The following is a 19,028-nucleotide window of genomic DNA, read 5'->3' on the forward strand; positions in this document are numbered from 1 at the left end:
ACGGGTTTGGGACACAAGATTTTGAAGCAATCACAGAGTTGAGGCATTCAGCGTTTCATGGGCAGTGTCATTGGGATACAATTACAAATGGGAAATACACAGGCACTAGCAGAGAAAAGACAAATGAAGAAGATATGCAGTAATACCTCGCTTATCTCTCAGGATGCATTAGAGATGAGAGCGCTAAACGAAAGTGTATTAAAAGGGTTAATTATATCGTTGTTTATATGGGGATGTGTTAATTTAAAATGTTTTAAAAGGTTAATTATATTGTTGTTTATATGGGGATGTGTTAATTTAAAATGTATTAAAAGGGTTTCCCGGTGTGTACCCTGGTTTAGAAGAGGTACACCGTATCAATGCGTGTCGTCAGAGGCGACTAAGAGGGTTGGCGTCAGGAAGGACATCCGACCATAAAAATATTTCCTCAAAAAGAGAACCATGACAATTACAACTACATATGGGCAGGGTACAGCCCGAAGTGGAGATCGGTTTCTGAGGTTTGGTACATGGAATGTAGGGACAATGACAGGTAAATCAGGAGAAGTGGTGGAAGTATTGGTCAGAAGAAGAGTGGACATATGTTGTGTGCAGGAGACGAGATGGAAGGGAAGTGGTGTGAGAATGGTGAAGGGTAAGCAGGGACAGAAATACAAGTTTGTGTGGCAAGGGTGCCCGGAAAGGCGTGAATGGTGTTGGTGTCCTGTTTTCTGAGGAGTTTGTAGACAGTGTGGTGAGTGTGACTAGAGTGAGTGATAGGTTGATGATGGTGAAAATGATGATTGGAAAGCTCTTGGTGAACGTCATCTCGGGATATGCTCCGCAGGTTGGTCGGAGCGATGAAGAGAAGGACAAGTTCTGGTGTGCGATAGAGAAGCTGATGGAAAACGTGAAAGATGAGGAAGTTGTTGTGGTAGGAGGAGACCTAAATGGACATGTGGGATGGAGTATGGATGGTTTTGAGGGAGTTAATGGGGGTTACGGATATGGTGAGAGAAATGGAGAAGGTGAAAGGATTTTGGAGTTTGCTGATGGAGCTGATTTGTTGATTTGTAATACTCAGTTCCAGAAAGACGATAATAAGCTCGTTACACACACGTCAGGTGCGTCGACGACAACCGTTGACCACCTGATGGTGCGTAGGCGAGATAGGGGGCACCTCCAGGACACAAAGGTGATCCGGGGAGGAGGCTGTTTCACAGCACCACTTGGTTGTCTGCGACATAAGGGTGAAAGGTGCGAGGAGAGCTCGGCGGGTGAAGTACCAACCAGGAATGAAGGTGTGGAGGTTGAAAGAGGTGACAGTAAGGGAGGCATTAAAAGAGAGGCTGAGAGTAGGGTAGAGGGTGATGTGGTTGAGCTTGAAAGTGGTTGGATGTCAATGAAAGATAGTCTGTTGGGAGCCGTTGGTGATGTATGTGGATGGACAAAAGGACCACCGAGGCACTCGGAAACATGGTGGTGGGATGATGATGTTGGAAAGAGGAATGACGAGAAGAGGAAGAAGTTCAAGGAGTGGCAGAAGGCGAAGGGTACGGGAGCAGAAAAAGCAGAGCATGAAAGTTATAAGGCAGCCAAATCGTTGTGGACCCAGATGGAATTAAATCAAGATGGAAAAGATATATGGAAATGCTGTTGAATACAGAGAATGAATGGGATGGCAACATAGAGAGTAACCCAGTTTTAGGACCGGCACAGAAGATAACTGAGAAGGAAGTTGAGGAAGCGATAAAAGCAATGAAGAGTAGAAAAGCGGGAGGGCCGACGGGAGTTGTGGGAGATATGTTGAAGGCAGCAGGAAGTTGGGGTGTGAAGAGAATGACAGAGATCTGTAATCTGGTGGTGAAAGAAGGCCGCATTCCAGTGGGTTGGGAACTGAGTACCCTCGTCCCTCTATACAAGCGGAAAGGTGACCCTCTGGAGTGTGGCTCGTACCGAGCGATAAAGTTATTGGAGCATGGACTGAAGGTATTGGAAAGGGTGTTGGAGAGGAGGATAGGGAAGAAGGTGAAGATCGACGAAATGCAGTTTGGATTTATGCCAGGAAGAGGAACGACAGACGCGCTCTTTATTGTGAGGCAGTTGCAGTAGAAGTACATGGAGAAGAGAAAGAAGTTGTTTCTTGGATTTGTTGATCTGGAGAAAGCATTCGATAGGGTTCCACGCGAAGTATTGACATGGGCATTGAGGAAATTAGTTGTGGAGGAATGGTTGATCAGAGTAGTGATGGCAATGTACAAAAGAGCACGCACAGCTGTAAGGACGAAGGACGGGAACAGTGGTGAGTTTGAGGTGAAGGTGGGAGTGCATCAGGGGTCGGTACTAAGTCCACTACTATTTGTAGCTGTGATGGAGGTGCTGGCTCAGAACGTAAAGGAGGGTTTACCGTGGGAGTTGTTGTATGCAGATGATCTGGTGTTGATTGCGGAAAGTATGGATGGACTGATGGAAAAGATGAACAAGTGGAAGGAATGTATGGAGACAAAAGGTCTGAAGGTGAATATCCGAAAGACGAAGGTGAATATCCGAAAGACGAAGGTGATGGCAAGTGGTGAAGCATGTGGTGAGGTGGAAAGAACTGGGAAGTGGCCCTGTGCTGTGTGCAGGAAGGGTGTCGGAGTGAATTCCATTCAATGTACAATGTGCGCTGAGTGGGTTCATCAAAAATGTAGTGGTCTGAGAGGGTCATTAACCAGTGTGGCAGCTACATTCAAATGTAAGGTGTGCACAGAGGGAGCTGCAGACAGAGGAAATGTTGAGTTGGATCGTGGAGACGGCGTGAAGCTGGAAGGTGTGAAAACATTTTGCTACCTCGGAGACATGCTGAATGGAGAAGGTGGATCAGACTCGGCAACGGTTGCTGGAGTGAGATGTGCATGGAAGAGGTTTCGGGAACTGAGTGGTGTGCTGATGAGGAGGGGAGTGTCGTTGAAGCTGAAGGGAAAGATGTATGCTGCATGTGTGAGAAGTGTTATGATTTATGGGAGCGAGACATGGGTAATGAATGCAGAGCAGCAACGATGGCTGGAAAGGGTGGAAATGCGAATGGTTCGGTGGATGTGCGGAGTATCGCTGAGAGAGAGGAAGACAAATGATGAATTGCAAAAGATGATGGGAATAGAGCCTGTGATTGATGCTGTGAAGAGGAACAGGTTGAGATGGTCACGTGTTGAGGAAGGATGAAAGTGACTGGTTGAGAAGAGTGATGGAAATGAATGTAGAAGGAAGTAGAGGACGGGGAAGACCGAGAAAGACTTGGCTGAAGATGGTGGAAGAAGAAATGTGGGCAAGGGGGTTAACAAGGAGGGATGCAGAAAATAGGGCAAAATGGAGAAGATTGTCATGGGGACCGCAAGGCTAACCCCCGCTCTCGCAGGGAAAATGGCCTTTAAATGCATGTTGTTGTTGTATTTCAAATTGGTCACTATTTATGTGATCATATCAAATTCATGAAGATCGCAAAAAACAATCATCTTCCTTCAAAACCACTTCAAAATCATTTTTCCAGAAAATGTCCCCTCCCCCCACCCCCCACTTTTCAATAGCGATCAATGCCCCTGAAGTGTTTACAGATGGACAAATGCATCCCATCGGCTCACCTGAACTATGTTCCAGGTGAGGTAAACGGAAGGAACATTAATGAATTGCTGACTTCAGATGCATGTCGGCCACACAAAATTCATGAGCATGAGGAAGTGGAAGAAATCTGTGCAATTGCAATGTTAGAATTCTTCAGTTTTATCCAATCCCATTCCTTTGCTTTCCACTTTCTTCGAAAATCCAACACCCACCTTCAGATCATTGGGTTCCTCCAAGCCATCGTCATCAGCTGTGTTATCCTGAACGGGAGGTGATACATCTCCAGAGTCAGGAACCATGACAAACTCATCGGAGTTCGGCGTAGAGACCGATGACGAGCTCACTCTACGGGCACCAGATCCTCCGGCCGCCATCGCCATCAAATGTTCAAACCTCACCGATACGCTTTCACTTTCAGTTCTTCACTTGGTCTTCCCCTCTCCAACTCACCAAACTTCACTTCTCAGGTCGTACGCTTCCTCTCGTTGTTCCTCAATGCTCCCTCGTGCTGTGGTTCATGATTGATCTACCAATCTGGGAATTTCCAGAACACACAGGATGGAAGTTGGAAAGAGGATGAAGAGCATGAAAACCATCAACAGTGGGTTAGTGCAGCTGCCTATAACATCAGGTCAAATTAAAAGATACCCATTGATCAGTAATCTCTATTTCATAATCGAATATTTTCATTTCTGTTGCCAGAAATATTCAGAATAAACTCTTGTTTATGAATAAACTTTACACTTCTTCAAGAAGAGACCATTCAGCCAATCGAACAGTGAGAGTGCACATGTCCCACTTGGTGAACTTCATCAATTATGAGGTGTAATGTTGTTTTTTAAGCTGTGTATTCCTCATTGAAAAACGACATTACTTTCCAGTACATCTAATATTAGAGCCTGCTCACTATCTAAACTCTAAATTGTAATTCTAAAGTTATAAAGGGTAATTCGAGAAGGTTCTAAAATGTAATTCTAAAGGGTTCTAAAATGTAATTCTAAAGGGTTCAAAAGAGTAATTCTAGAAGGTTCTAAATTGTAATTCTAAAGGGTTCAAAAGAGTAATTCTAGAAGGTTCTAAAATGTAATTCTAAAGGGTTCTAAAATGTAAATCTAAAGGGTTCTAAAGTGTAATTATAAGAGGTTATAATGGGTGATTCTCGAAGGTTCTAACATGTAATTCTGAAGGGTCCGAAATTTATTTTCTGAACAGGTCGAAAGTGTAATTATAACAGGTTCTAAAGGGTAATTTTAAAGGGTTCTAAAGGGTGATTCTGGAAGGTTCTAAAGAGGAATAGTAAAGCCTACTAAAGTGTAATTCTAAAGGGTTCTAAAGGGTAATAGTAAAGCCTACTAAAGTGTAATTCTAAAGGGTTCTAAAGGGTAATTCAAAAGGGTATTTCTAGAAGGTTCTAAAATGTAATTGTTAAGGGTTCCAAAGGGAAATTCTAGATTCTAAAAGGTTCTAAAGTGTAATTCGAAAGGGTTCTAAAGTGCAATAATTGCTTCCAGTCCGGTCTGGAGAGGACGCTGGCGTTACTTGTTCGCCGCTTCTCCGACTGGGTCATTGTACATAGTCTTATTTTCTGGTGGTCGTGGCGGCTTTTTGGCCGTTGGGTCTGCCCTCTGCTCGGTCCCGGCTCTGCTCCTGGCTTCGCCTGCCCGGCTCTTCCACTGTTTCCTCAGGCCCGCTCCCGTTGTTTGTGGCCGTTGTTTACGGCTGCGGCTGTTTGCCGCTGCGGTCTTGGTTTGCTTGATTAGCGGCTGCGGTCGTTTGCCGCTGCGGCCTTTGCTGTCTTGATTAGCGGCTGCGGTCGTTTGCCGCTGCGGCAAGGCCTACTCGTCCTCCTCGACCTTGGCCTCTTACTCGTCCCTTCGCTCCTGCCTGGCATGGCTCCAAGGTACTCCGCCGCACGGCTTCTTCTGCTCAATACTCACTCCACCCCATCATGCATCTCTGCAATCAAATACCACGGACTCCTGCGACGACCCAGATATATTCATAGAGGCTCCCGTCGTAAGTTTGTTTACTTACAAACAGGTCACTTCATTCCCGTACTCTGGTCGGCTCAGCGCACTCCCACTCATCGTCCCAGCGCACCTGGTCACAGCAACGCACACGATCGCACCTCCTGTCTGCAAACCCTGGCTAAATCACCTGAGTTCATCCCCACCGTACAAAGCAACATCAAGCTCACCCTGTTCAATACCCGGTCCCTCAACAACAAAAGCCTCATCCTGAACGACTACATTCTGGAAAATAAACTGGACTTTCTCTGTCTCACTGAAACCTGGCAACAACCTCTGCACTACTTCGCACTCAACCTCACTACACCCAATGGATATTCTTACATCAATAAACGACGCTCGGAGGGCCGAGGTGGTGGAATTGCCGTAATTCACCGACAGGACATCAAGACCAACCTCATCTCCATCTCATCTGCTCCATCATTTGAACACCTGGCTTTTAAACTCTCTGGTCACACGCAGTCAGTCATGGCTGTCGTCTACCACCCTCCCAAACCACACCCATCATTCCTGTCTGACTTCTCCTACTTTCTGACCCAGCTATGTTCCCTCTCCCCCTCAATCCTCCTCCTTGGTGATTTCAATATCCACATGGACTCCACTGACTCCACAATAACCACTGACTTCACTGATTTACTCACCTGCTTTAACCTCACTCAACATGTCAACTTTCCTACCCATAACCGTGGTCACATTCTGGACCTTGTCTGCTCTACTGGATTAATTTTGCACAATCTCTCTGGCTCCGACCTCACCCTCTCTGACCACTTAGCCATCACTATGACCATCAACATCCCCACCCCAGCACCAAGGCATTATCGCACTATCAACTTCCGTAAGCTAAACGCTCTTTCACCGACCTCATTCTCATCCACCCTCTCTGAAAAAATGTCCACTTCTCCCTTTGTTGACCTCCACACCCCTTCTGACCTCACTGACTACTACAACCACACTCTCTCCTCCCGCCTTGACCAACTTGCGCCTATAAAAACCAAAACAGTTTCTTTCACCCATTCTGCTCCCTGGTTTACCCCTGAACTCCGCCTGATGAAAACTCGTGCTCGCCAACTTGAAAGACTCCGCAATAAAACAGGTCTCACAATTCACTCCCAAGCCTATAAGGACCACCTACAACACTACAAAGATGCCCTCTCCCGCGCCCGCTCCGCCTACTACTCTCAAATTATCCACTCTGGCTCTGGAAACCCAAAAGCACTCTTCTCTACAATAAACAAACTCCTCAGCCCCCTGGACACCACCACCCAGTCATTCACAGAAGACAACTGCATCTCCTTCCTTTCATTCTTCCAAAGCAAAATTGACAACATCTACAGCAGCTTAACCACCACCGCACCTGCTCCCCCTCAAACCACCTGCCCCCCCTTATCCTGCCAACCCCTGTCTCAGTTCTCCCCAGTCTCCCCGACTGACCTCTCTGAACTCCTCATCGGAATGAAAACTGCCACCTGCACTCTTGACCCCATCCCCTCCAGCTTTGTCAAGGCCTCCCTTCCTGCTCTCTCTCCACTTATCACTGCAACAATAAACTCCTCCCTGTCTACAGGCATCGTCCCACCATCCCTCAAAATTGCTGCTGTTACCCCCATTCTGAAAAAACCTGGACTCAACCCTGACACCCTAAACAACTTCAGACCCATCTCCAGCCTACCCTTTCTGTCAAAAGTTTTGGAACGTGCTGTAGCCACTCAACTCAAACATCACCTCTGCCAATAACCTGTATGAAACATTCGAATCCGGATTCCACTCCAACCACAGTACTGAAACTGCTCTCCTCAAAATCACCAACGACCTTCTCCTCTCCTCTGACGCTGGCAACCTCAACATTCTCATCCTCCTCGACCTCAGCGCCACCTTTGACACCATCAATCACACCATCCTCCTCACCCGACTTGAAACCACCTTTAACATTACCGGCACTGCCCTCTCTTGGATCAAATCATACCTCTCTGACAGACGCCAGTTCATCTCCATCAATAACTGCAAATCCCCCACTGCTCCCCTCCCCCAAGGTGTCCCCACAAGGTTCAGTTCTTGGCCCCCTCCTCTTCATCCTGTACCTGTCCCCCCTCGGTCAATGAATCCGCCGTCATGGTCTCCAATTCCACTGCTTCGCCGATGACATCCAGCTTTTCATCTCCACCAAGTCCATCTCCACCGCCACCCACTCTATCCTGACAAACTGCATCACTGAAATAAAATCCTGGCTTCAAATCAACTTCCTCAAACTTAACTATGATAAATCTGAAATAATCATCATTGGCCCAAAAACGCTCACCAAATCCACCCATAACTTTGCCCTCAACATCGACGGTTTCCCAGTATCCACCTCCCCTCACATCCGGAATCTTGGCATCATCTTTGACCAAACCCTCTCCTTCGACAAATACACTAAACAGATCACAAAGACAGCCTTCTTTCACCTGAAAAACATCGCCCGTCTCCGTCCATCCCTCTCTTCCACGGCTGCAGAAACCCTCATCCACGCCTTCATCACCTCCCGTCTTGACTACTGCAACAGCCTCCTCTTTGGTTCGCCCTCAATAATCACCAATAAACTCCAATACATTCAGAACTCCGCTGCCCGTCTACTCACTCATTCCCGGACCCGTGACCACATCACCCCCATCCTTTACAAGCTTCACTGGCTCCCCATCCCCCAGAGAATCCAGTACAAAATCCTCCTCTTGACCTACAAAGCCCTCCATAACCTGGCCCCATCCTACCTGACTGACCTCCTCTCCAGACACACTCCCACCTGCAACCTCCGCTCTGATGGTTCCAACCTCCTGACCCCCCCCCCCCCCCCCCCCCCATGCGGACCAAATTCAGATCCTGGGGGGACAGGGCCTTCTCCATCGCTGCTCCCACCCTCTGGAACTCACTACCTCACACCATCAGAGACTCCTCCTGACTCACCATATTCAAAACATCACTCAAGACCCACCTGTTCAACACTGCATTCAACATTTAACTCACAGCATTTAACCCCTGACTATCTCTTCTCCTTCTCCTTCCTTTTGCTTTGATTATTTACCTATTAATTTTTGTCTTTTTGCACTTGTTTTTTTGTACTCTGTCAAAGCGCCTTTGGGCTTCTTGAAAAGCGCTTTATAAAATAAATGTTTTGTTATTATTATTATAATAAAAGGTTATATAGGGTTATTCTAAGGGGTTCTACAGAAGGGGGTCCAGCGATGACACGCGCTGAAAGGAAGTGCTCAGTTTTCACTCCGTTTGTTTTCTTGTTTGTTTGATTGTTTGTCTGGGCGATATCTCAGCCATCCTTTCAGCTACAAAGCTGAAATTTGGGCACAATAGTGAGTGAGTAGGTGCTTTCGCAAAAAAACATTATTATTTTTTATTTTTTGATCGATCAATAATTAATTGATCAATTACTTAATTATTATCGATTTATTAAGTACTTATGTATTTCCTTTCTCATCTGGGCAATATCTCAGGCACCTTTTGAGCTAAGAAGCTGATATTTTGACATGACAATGACCAAGTGATTTGGCTGCAAAGGGTATTTTTGATTTATTGATTTATCAATTAATCGATGAATTATTTAATTATTTGATCTATTACTTCATTGTTTTTCAAAAACTTACAGATTTGGATGAAACGGTGGTGGTTTATGTATGTCATTAGCCAATTGATTAAGTTATGAATTATTTTATTATTATTATTTATTTATTTTAATTACGCAAATAATCAATCAATTATTGCACACTGCTCCCTCCCATTTCCATCGCCATGTGCTGCATGGCGACATCACCGGGCGCCGAGGGCGCCTCAGCAATGTCGCGCGTTGTTATTTATTTGTTATTTATTTATATTACGTGAAATTGTTGCAAGACATTGTTATTTGTAAGATGTTGTTGTAAAACATTGGTATTTGTAAGACATTGTTGTAAAACATTGTTGTAAGACTGTTAATTGTAAGACATTGTTGTAAGACATTGTTGCAAGACATTGTTAATTGTAAGATATTGTTGTAAGACTGTTATTTGTAAGACATTATTATTTGTAAGATATTGTTGCAAGACATTGTCATTTGTAAGATAATGTTGTAAGACTGTTATTTGTAAGACATTGTTATTTGTAACATTGTTATTTGTAAGACTGGTATTTGTAAGACATTGTTGCAAGACATTGTTAATTGTAAGATATTGTTGTAAGACATTGTTGTAAGACATTGTTATTTGTAGGATATTGTTGTAAGACATTGTTGAAAGACACTGTTAATAAATGGTAAGACATTGTTGGAAGACAGTTATTTGTAAGATATTGTTGTAAAACATTGTTGTTAGACAGTTTTAATAAATGGTAAGACATTGTTATTTGTAAGACATTGTTGTAAAACATTGTTGTAAGACAGTGTTAATAAATGGTAAGACATTGTTTTAAGACTGTTATTTGTAAGATATTGTTGTAAGACATTGTTATTTGGAAGACATTATTATTTGTAAGATGTTGTTGCAAGACATTGTCATTTGTAAGATATTGTTGTAAGACATTGTTATTTGTAAGACATTGTTATTTGTAAGATTGTTATTTGTAAGATTGTTATTTGTAAGACATTGTTATTTATAAGACATTGTTATTTGTAAGACTGTTATTTGTAAGATTGTTATTTGTAAGACATTGTTATTTGTAAGACTGTTATTTGTAAGACATTGTTATTTGTAAGACTGTTATTTGTAAGATTGTTATTTGTAAGACATTGTTATTTGTAAGACTGTTATTTGTAAGACATTGTTATTTGTAAGATTGTTATTTGTAAGACATTGTTATTTATAAGACATTGTTATTTGTAAGACTGTTATTTGTAAGACATTGTTATTTATAAGACATTGTTATTTGTAAGACTGTTATTTGTAAGACATTCTTATTTGTAAGATTGTTATTTGTAAGACATTGTTATTTGTAAGACTGTTATTTGTAAGACATTGTTATTTGTAAGATTGTTATTTGTAAGACATTGTTATTTATAAGACTGTTATTTGTAAGACATTGTTATTTGTAAGACTGTTATTTGTAAGATTGTTATTTGTAAGACATTGTTATTTGTAAGATTGTTATTTGTAAGACATTGTTATTTGTAAGACTGTTATTTGTAAGACATTGTTATTTGTAAGACTGTTATTTGTAAGATTGTTATTTGTAAGACATTGTTATTTGTAAGACTGTTATTTGTAAGACATTGTTATTTGTAAGATTGTTATTTGTAAGACATTGTTATTTATAAGACATTGTTATTTGTAAGACTGTTATTTGTAAGACATTGTTATTTATAAGACATTGTTATTTGTAAGACTGTTATTTGTAAGACATTCTTATTTGTAAGATTGTTATTTGTAAGACATTGTTATTTGTAAGACTGTTATTTGTAAGACATTGTTATTTGTAAGATTGTTATTTGTAAGACATTGTTATTTATAAGACATTGTTATTTGTAAGACTGTGATTTGTAAGACATTGTTATTTGTAAGATTGTTATTTGTAAGACATTGTTATTTATAAGACATTGTTATTTGTAAGACTGTTATTTGCAAGATTGTTATTTGTAAGACTGTTATTTGTAAGATTGTTATTTGTAAGACATTGTTATTTGTAAGACTGTTATTTGTAAGACATTGTTATTTGTAAGACATTGTTATTTGTAAGATTGTTATTTGTAAGACTGTTATTTGTAAGACTGTTATTTGTAAGACTGTTATTTGTAAGACTGTTATTTGTAAGACTGTTATTTGTAAGACTGTTATTTGTAAGACTGTTATTTGTAAGACTGTTACTTGTAAGACTGTTATTTGTAAGACTGTTATTTGTAAGACATTGTTATTTGTAAGACTGTTATTTGTAAGACATTGTTATTTGTAAGACATTGTTATTTGTAAGACATTGTTATTTATAAGACATTGTTATTTGTAAGACTGTTATTTGTAAGACATTGTTATTTGTAAGACATTGTTATTTGTAAGACTGTTATTTATAAGACATTGTTATTTGTAAGACTGTTATTTGTAAGACTGTTATTTATAAGATATTGTTATTTGTAAGACATTGTTATTTGTAAGACATTGTTATTTGTAAGACAATGTTATTTGTAAGACTGTTATTTGTAAGACTGTTATTTATAAGACATTGTTATTTATAAGACATTGTTATTTGTAAGACATTGTTATTTGTAAGACATTGTTATTTGTAAGACATTGTTATTTGTAAAACTGTTATTTGTAAGATTGTTATTTATAAGACATTGTTATTTATAAGACATTGTTATTTATAAGACATTGTTATTTGTAAGACATTGTTATTTGTAAGACTGTTATTTGTAAGACTGTTATTTATAAGACATTGTTATTTATAAGACATTGTTATTTGTAAGACTGTTATTTGTAAGACTGTTATTTGTAAGACTGTTATTTATAAGACATTGTTATTTATAAGACATTGTTATTTATAAGACATTGTTATTTGTAAGACTGTTATTTATAAGACATTGTTATTTGTAAGACTGTTATTTGTAAGACATTGTTATTTGTAAGATTGTTATTTGTAAGACATTGTTATTTGTAAGACTGTTATTTGTAAGACATTGTTATTTGTAAGATTGTTATTTGTAAGACATTGTTATTTGTAAGACATTGTTATTTGTAAGACTGTTATTTGTAAGACTGTTATTTATAAGATTGTTATTTGTAAGACATTGTTATTTATAAGACATTGTTATTTGTAAGACTGTTATTTGTAAGACATTGTTATTTGTAAGATTGTTATTTGTAAGACATTGTTATTTGTAAGACTGTTATTTGTAAGACTGTTATTTGTAAGACATTGTTATTTGTAAGATTGTTATTTGTAAGACATTGTTATTTATAAGACATTGTTATTTGTAAGACTGTTATTTGTAAGACATTGTTATTTATAAGACATTGTTATTTGTAAGACTGTTATTTGTAAGACATTGTTATTTGTAAGACTGTGATTTGTAAGACATTGTTATTTGTAAGATTGTTATTTGTAAGACATTGTTATTTGTAAGATTGTTATTTATAAGACATTGTTATTTGTAAGACTGTTATTTGTAAGATTGTTATTTGTAAGACTGTTATTTGTAAGATTGTTATTTGTAAGACATTGTTGTTTGTAAGACTGTTATTTGTAAGACATTGTTATTGGTAAGATTGTTATTTGTAAGACATTATTTATAAGACATTGTTATTTGTAAGACTGTTATTTGTAAGACATTGTTATTTGTAAGACTGTTATTTGTAAGACATTGTTATTTGTAAGATTGTTATTTGTAAGACATTGTTATTTGTAAGATTGTTATTTGTAAGATTGTTATTTGTAAGATTGTTATTTCTAAGATTGTTATTTGTAAGATTGTTATTTGTAAGATTGTTATTTGTAAGATTGTTATTTGTAAGATTGTTATTTGTAAGACATTGTTGTAAGACACTGTTATTTGTAAGACATTGTTATTTGTAAGACATTGTTATTTGTAAGACATTGTTATTTGTAAGACTGTTATTTGTAAGACATTGTTAACCATGCAGTTTGGTGAGGATGCCAAAGTGCTGAGAGGGAGAAAGATCGAAAATAGGAAACCGGACACAGAGACAAGTCATATTATTCTTACAGTGCCTTCAGTGAGGTTTGGGGTGAGGTTTGGGGTGAGGTTTGGGGTGAGGTTTGGTGTGAGGTTTGGGTTGAGGTTTGGGGTGAGGTTTGGGGTGAGGTTTGGTGTGAGGTTTGGGTTGAGGTTTGGGGTGAGGTTTGGGTTGAGGTTTGGGGTGAGGTTTGGGTTGAGGTTTGGGGTGAGGTTTGGGATGAGGTTTGGGACTGGGTGAGGTTTGGGGTGAGGTATTGGACTGGGATGAGGTTTGGTGTGAGGTTTGGGGTGAGGTTTGGGGTGAGGTTTGGGGTGAGGTTTGGGGTGTGGTTTTGGGACTGGGATGAGGTATGAGGTGATGTTTGGGGTGAGGTTTGCGACTGGGATGAGGTGTGAGGTTTCGGGTGGGGTTTGGGGTGAGGTTTGGGGTGAGGTTTGGTGTGAGGTTTGGGTTGAGGTTTGGGTTGAGGTTTGGGACTGGGGTGAGGTGTGAGGTTTGGGGTGAGGTATGGGACTGGGATGAGGTTTGGGGTGTGGTTTGGGATGAGGTTTGGGGTGAGGTTTGGGGTGTGGTTTGGGACTGGGATGAGGTATGAGGTGAGGTTTGGGGTGATGTTTGGGGTGAGGTTTGCGACTGGGATGAGGTGTGAGGTTTCGGGTGGGGTTTGGGGTGAGGTTTGGGTTGAGGTTTGGGGTGAGGTTTGGGTTGAGGTTTGGTTTGAGGTTTGGGTTGAGGTTTGGGACTTGGGTGAGGTGTGAGGTTTGGGGTGAGGTATGGGACTGGGATGAGGTTTGGGGTGTGGTTTGGGGTGATGTTTGGGGTGAGGTTTGCGACTGGGATGAGGTGTGAGGTTTCGGGTGGGGTTTGGTTTGGGATGAGGTTTGGGGTGAGGTTTGGGGTGAGGTTTGGGACTGGGATGAGTTGTGAGGTTTGGGGTGTGGTTTGAATGAGGTTTGGGGTGAGGGATTTGTAGGAAGACACTTGTGATGGGAATACACGGACAATGATTGTACAGAACACCATTGTTGGCGCCAAAACAGCGAAGCAAATCACCGCGAATTGACCTTTGACTCTTCGCGCGCTTTCTCGGTATATTAGGGCCTCTTAATGAGGAGTAAGACATTCCACTCACCTTTCCACCCCGAAGAAGGTTTGGTGCATGAATGGGTATATGTGCTGTTGGAAAGGGAATAAAAACTGGATAAGTAATGGAGTGAGAATTGTGGTGAAGAAGAGAGAATCCGATCCGGAAGTGGGTGGAGATGTCGAGAAAAAATAAAATAAAAAGTTCGCGGATATAATTTATCACGGGTGGGATTAAAAAAGGAATGGAGAGAGAATTGAGGTGGCCAGTGGAAATTGGAATGGGGGAGGAAGAAATGTAATGGAACAGGTAACATGGGAGAGGTGGAATGAAAGACGAAGCCGGGAAAAGTTTCATGACGTCATCTCATGTCCGTCGGTCGCTGTCCGCGCTGAGGTGCGCATGCGCAAAACGCGACGAGCACGAAGGCAAAGGTGACGAGGGTCGGAAGTGATTCTGATCGAGTGTAAAATACATTTGTGGAGGAGCGGGAAAAGAAAAGGAAGAACAGATAACAAAATGAAAAATGAAGGAAGGGAAGGACGAATTCAAGTCGAAACAATCAATCACACACGAGGCGTGAACACGGATATCCACATGGATTCCCTGGAACTCGTGTTCCTCTTCCCACATATTTTCGTTCTGGATTCTCCCTTAGAAACTACTAGAAACCAACAAGGCCGCACCACGTGCACATAATCCCGGCACTCACACATCTCGTACTCCGCATGGGAAACTGTCAGCACGAAACACCAGCGCACTCTTGGCCACTCTTTTGGAAGGATCGATGACAATAACATTCACAGCGTCAATGCAGCGATGGCCGCGACTACCCATCCCTCTCTCGGCACGATAAAAATGTGCACAAAAGATACATCACATGACATATCACATCACATCAAATGGCATTACACATATCACATGACACATGACACATCACATGACACATCACACATCACATGACATCACACACCACACGGCGTGACATCACATGACACATCACATGACATCACAGCATATCACATAATAATAATAATAATAATAATAATAATAATAATAATGCATTTATTTTATATAGCGCTTTTCAGGAAGCCCAAAGACGCTTTGACAGAGTGCAAAACATAATGCATAGCAAAACATAAAAACAATTGCAAAAAAGAAGAATCAATAGGGAAATATTCAAAGCACAAAGAAGGGAGAAGGAGAGGAGATAGTCAGGGGTTAGATGCTGTGGGTTAAATGTTGAATGCAGTGTTGAACAGGTGGGTCTTGAATGATGTTTTGAATGTGGTGAGTGAGGAGGAGTCTCTGATAGTGTGAGTTAGTGAGTTCCAGAGGGTGGGGGCAGCGATGGAGAGGGCCCTGTCCCCCCAGGATCTGAATTTGGTCCAGATGGGGGGGGGGGGGTCAGGAGGTTGGTACCAGCAGAGCGGACGTTGCGGTTGGGAGTGTGTCTGGAGAGGAGGTCAGCCAGGTAGGATGGGGCCAGGTTATGGAGGGCTTTGTAGGTCAAGAGGAGGATTTTGTACTGGATTCTCTGGGAGATGGGGAGCCAAAGAAGCTTGTAAAGGACGGGGGTGATGTGGGCACGGGTCCGGGAATGGGTGAGTAGATGGGCAGCGGAGTTCTGAATGTATTGGAGTTTATTGATGATTGTTGAGGGTGAACCAAAGAGGAGGCTATTGCAGTAGTCCAGACGGGAGGTGATGAAGGCGTGGATGAGGGTTTCTGCAGCTGTGGAGGAGAGGGATGGATGGAGACGGGCGATGTTTTTCAGGTGAAAGTAGGCTGTCTTTGTGATCTGTTTAGTGTATTTGTCGAAGGAGAGGGTTTGGTCAAAGATGATGCCAAGATTCAGGATGTGAGGGGAGTTGGATACTGGGAAACCGTCGATGTTGAGGGCCAAGTTATGGGTGGATTTTGTGAGCGTTTTTGGGCCAATGATGATTATTTCAGATTTATCATAGTTAAGTTTGAGGAAGTTGATTTGAAGCCAGGATTTTATTTCAGTGATGCAGTTTGTCAGGATAGAGTGGGTGGCGGTGGAGATGGACTTGGTGGAGATGAAAAGCTGGATGTCATCGGCGAGGCAGTGGAATTGGAGACCATGAGGGCGGATTAAGTGACCGAGGGGGGACAGGTAAAGGATGAAGAGGAGGGGGCCAAGAACTGAACCTTGGGGGACACCTTGGGGGAGGGGAGCAGGGGGTTTTGCAGTTATTGATGGAGATGAACTGGCGTCTGTCAGAGAGGTATGATTTAATCCAAGAGAGGGCAGTGCCAGTAACGTTAAAGGTGGATTCAAGTCGGGTGAGGAGGATGGTGTGATCGATGGTGTCAAAGGCGGCGCTGAGGTCGAGGAGGATGAGAATGTTGAGGTTGCCAGCGTCAGAGGAGAGGAGAAGGTCGTTGGTGATTTTGAGGAGAGCAGGTTCAGTGCTGTGGTTGGAGCGGAATCTGGATTGGAATGTTTCATACAGGTTATTGGCAGAGAGGTGATGTTTGAGTTGAGCGGCTACAGCGCGTTCCAAAACTTTCGACAGAAAGGGTAGGTTGGAGATGGGTCTGAAGTTGTTTAGGGTGTCAGGGTTGAGTCCAGATTTTTTCAGAATGGGGGTAACAGCAGCAATTTTGAGGGATGGTGGGACGATGCCTGCAGACAGGGAGGAGTTTATTGTTGCAGTGATAAGTGGAGAGAGAGCAGGAAGGGAGGCCTTGACAAAGCTGGAGGGGATGGGGTCAAGAGTGCAGGTGGCAGTTTTCATTCCTATGAGGAGTTCAGAGAGGTCAGTAGGGGAGATTGGGGAGAATTGAGACAGGGGATGGCAGGATAAGGGGGGGCAGGTGGTTTGAGGGGGAGCGGGTGCGGCGGTGGTCAAGCTGTTGTAGATGTTTTCAACTTTGCGTTGGAAGAATGAAAGGAAGGAGTTGCAGTTGTCTACTGTGAATGACTGGGTGGTGGTGTTCAGGGGGCTGAGGAGTTTGTTTATTGTAGAGAAGCGTGCTTTTGGGTTTCCGGAGCCAGAGTGGATAATTTGAGAGTAGTAGGGGAAGCGGGCGCGGGAGAGGGCATCTTTGTAGTGTTGTAGGTGGTCCTTGTAGGCTTGGGAGTGAATTGTGAGACCTGTTTTATTGCGGAGTCTTTCAAGTTGGCGAGCACGAGTTTTCATCAGGTGGAGTTCGGGGGTAAACCAGGGAGCAGAATGGGTGAAAGAAACTGTTTTGGTTTTTATAGGCGCAAGTTGGTCAAGGCAGGTGGAGAGAGTGTGGTTGTAGTAGTCAGTGAGATCAGAAGGGTTGTGGAGGTCAACGAAGGGAGAAGTGGACATTTTTTCAGAGAGGGAAGATGAGAATGAGGTAGGTGAAAGAGCGTTTAGCTTACGGAAGTTGATAGTGCGATAATGCCTTGGTGCTGGGGTGGGGATGTTGATGGTCAGAGTGATGGCTAAGTGGTCAGAGAGGGTGAGGTCGGAGCCAGAGAGATGGTGCAAAATTAATCCAGTAGAGCAGACAAGGTCCAAAATTTGACCACGGTTATGGGTAGGAAAGTTGACATGTTGAGTGATGTTAAAGCAGGTGAGCAAATCAGTCAAGTCGGTGGTTATCGTGGAGTCGGTGGAGTCCATGTGGATATTGAAATCACCAAGGAGGAGGATTGAGGGGGAGAGGGAACAGAGCTGGGTCAGAAAGTAGGAGAAGTCAGACAGGAATGATGGGTGTGGTTTGGGAGGGCGGTAGACGACAGCCATGACTGACTGCGTGTGACCAGAGAGTTTAAAAGCCAGGTGTTCAAATGATGGAGCAGACGCGATGGAGATGAGGCTGGTCCTGATGTCTTGTCGGTGAACATCACACATATCACATCATATATCACATTACATTATGCACCACATCAAACATAACACATGACATCACATTACAGATATATATATATATATGCAGTCATCACGTGAAAAAGTAAGTACACCCCATGTAAAGTTTTGACTTTTTCAACATATTTCAACATACAGCTATTTGATCTTCATTTCAACAATATTGATGGATAAAGGTGATATTGAAGGAGTCCGGGCTCCAGCAGAATACGGACAAAAGGATTACAAGGCACAAACTCGTCCGAGAAGATATTTATTCGTAAAACCAACTCGGGAACACTGAAAAGGCCGTTTATCGGGCTACATTATAAAGCACAACCAGAAACTGAAACCGAAACCGAAAGCCACGCCTCTCAAGCGAGGCGTGCTTCGGTGGTCACGTGATCAACAGGTGTAGCTGATTATACCCGCACGCGCGGCACGCTTTGGCGGTCACGTGACCAGCCACTCTGGCGCCATGGATCCCCGCCGGTGACGTCACCGGCTGGAGCAAGGAGATTCTGATGCTGGTCTTGCTTGGGGGACCCATGGGTCGCTACAATATAATATAACAAATATCATGAAACATTTACATTTTGTAGTCCACTGTACAATTTAAAAAAAACAAATGCAAATTTCGCATGTGGAAAAAGTAAGTACACCCTTGGCTCTGATAGGTGGTATTGCCCCCTTTGGCAGAAACAACCTCAAGTTGGCATTTCTTATAACTGTCTACCAGTCTCTGACATCGACTGGGAGAAATTTTTGCCAACTCCTCCATGCAGAATTCTTTCAGCTGTGCGATGTTTGAGGGGTTTCTTGCATGCACAGCTCGTTTCAAATCCCC

At 42.4% G+C, this 19,028-nt stretch overlaps 1 protein-coding gene across 1 annotated transcript in view; it reads right to left on the reverse strand.

The window, feature by feature from the left end:
- LOC137414735 (rab GTPase-activating protein 1-like) overlaps positions 1 to 14,500 on the reverse strand; it is a 370,611-nt gene extending 356,111 nt beyond the window's left edge. Inside the window, exons 1-2 of the mRNA XM_078766930.1 lie at positions 14,379 to 14,500; positions 3,792 to 4,113 (exon numbers count right to left, since the gene is read on the reverse strand). Coding sequence (XP_078623056.1) covers positions 3,792 to 3,959 — 168 coding nt within the window. The 5' untranslated portion in view covers positions 3,960 to 4,113; positions 14,379 to 14,500. The remainder of the gene's footprint in view (positions 1 to 3,791; positions 4,114 to 14,378) is intronic.
- Between the last annotated feature and the right edge of the window lie 4,528 nt (positions 14,501 to 19,028).

Source organism: Myxine glutinosa, chromosome 13 (assembly GCF_964187855.1).
Source record: "Myxine glutinosa chromosome 13, kmMyxGlut1.1, whole genome shotgun sequence".
Taxonomy (NCBI): domain Eukaryota; kingdom Metazoa; phylum Chordata; class Myxini; order Myxiniformes; family Myxinidae; genus Myxine; species Myxine glutinosa.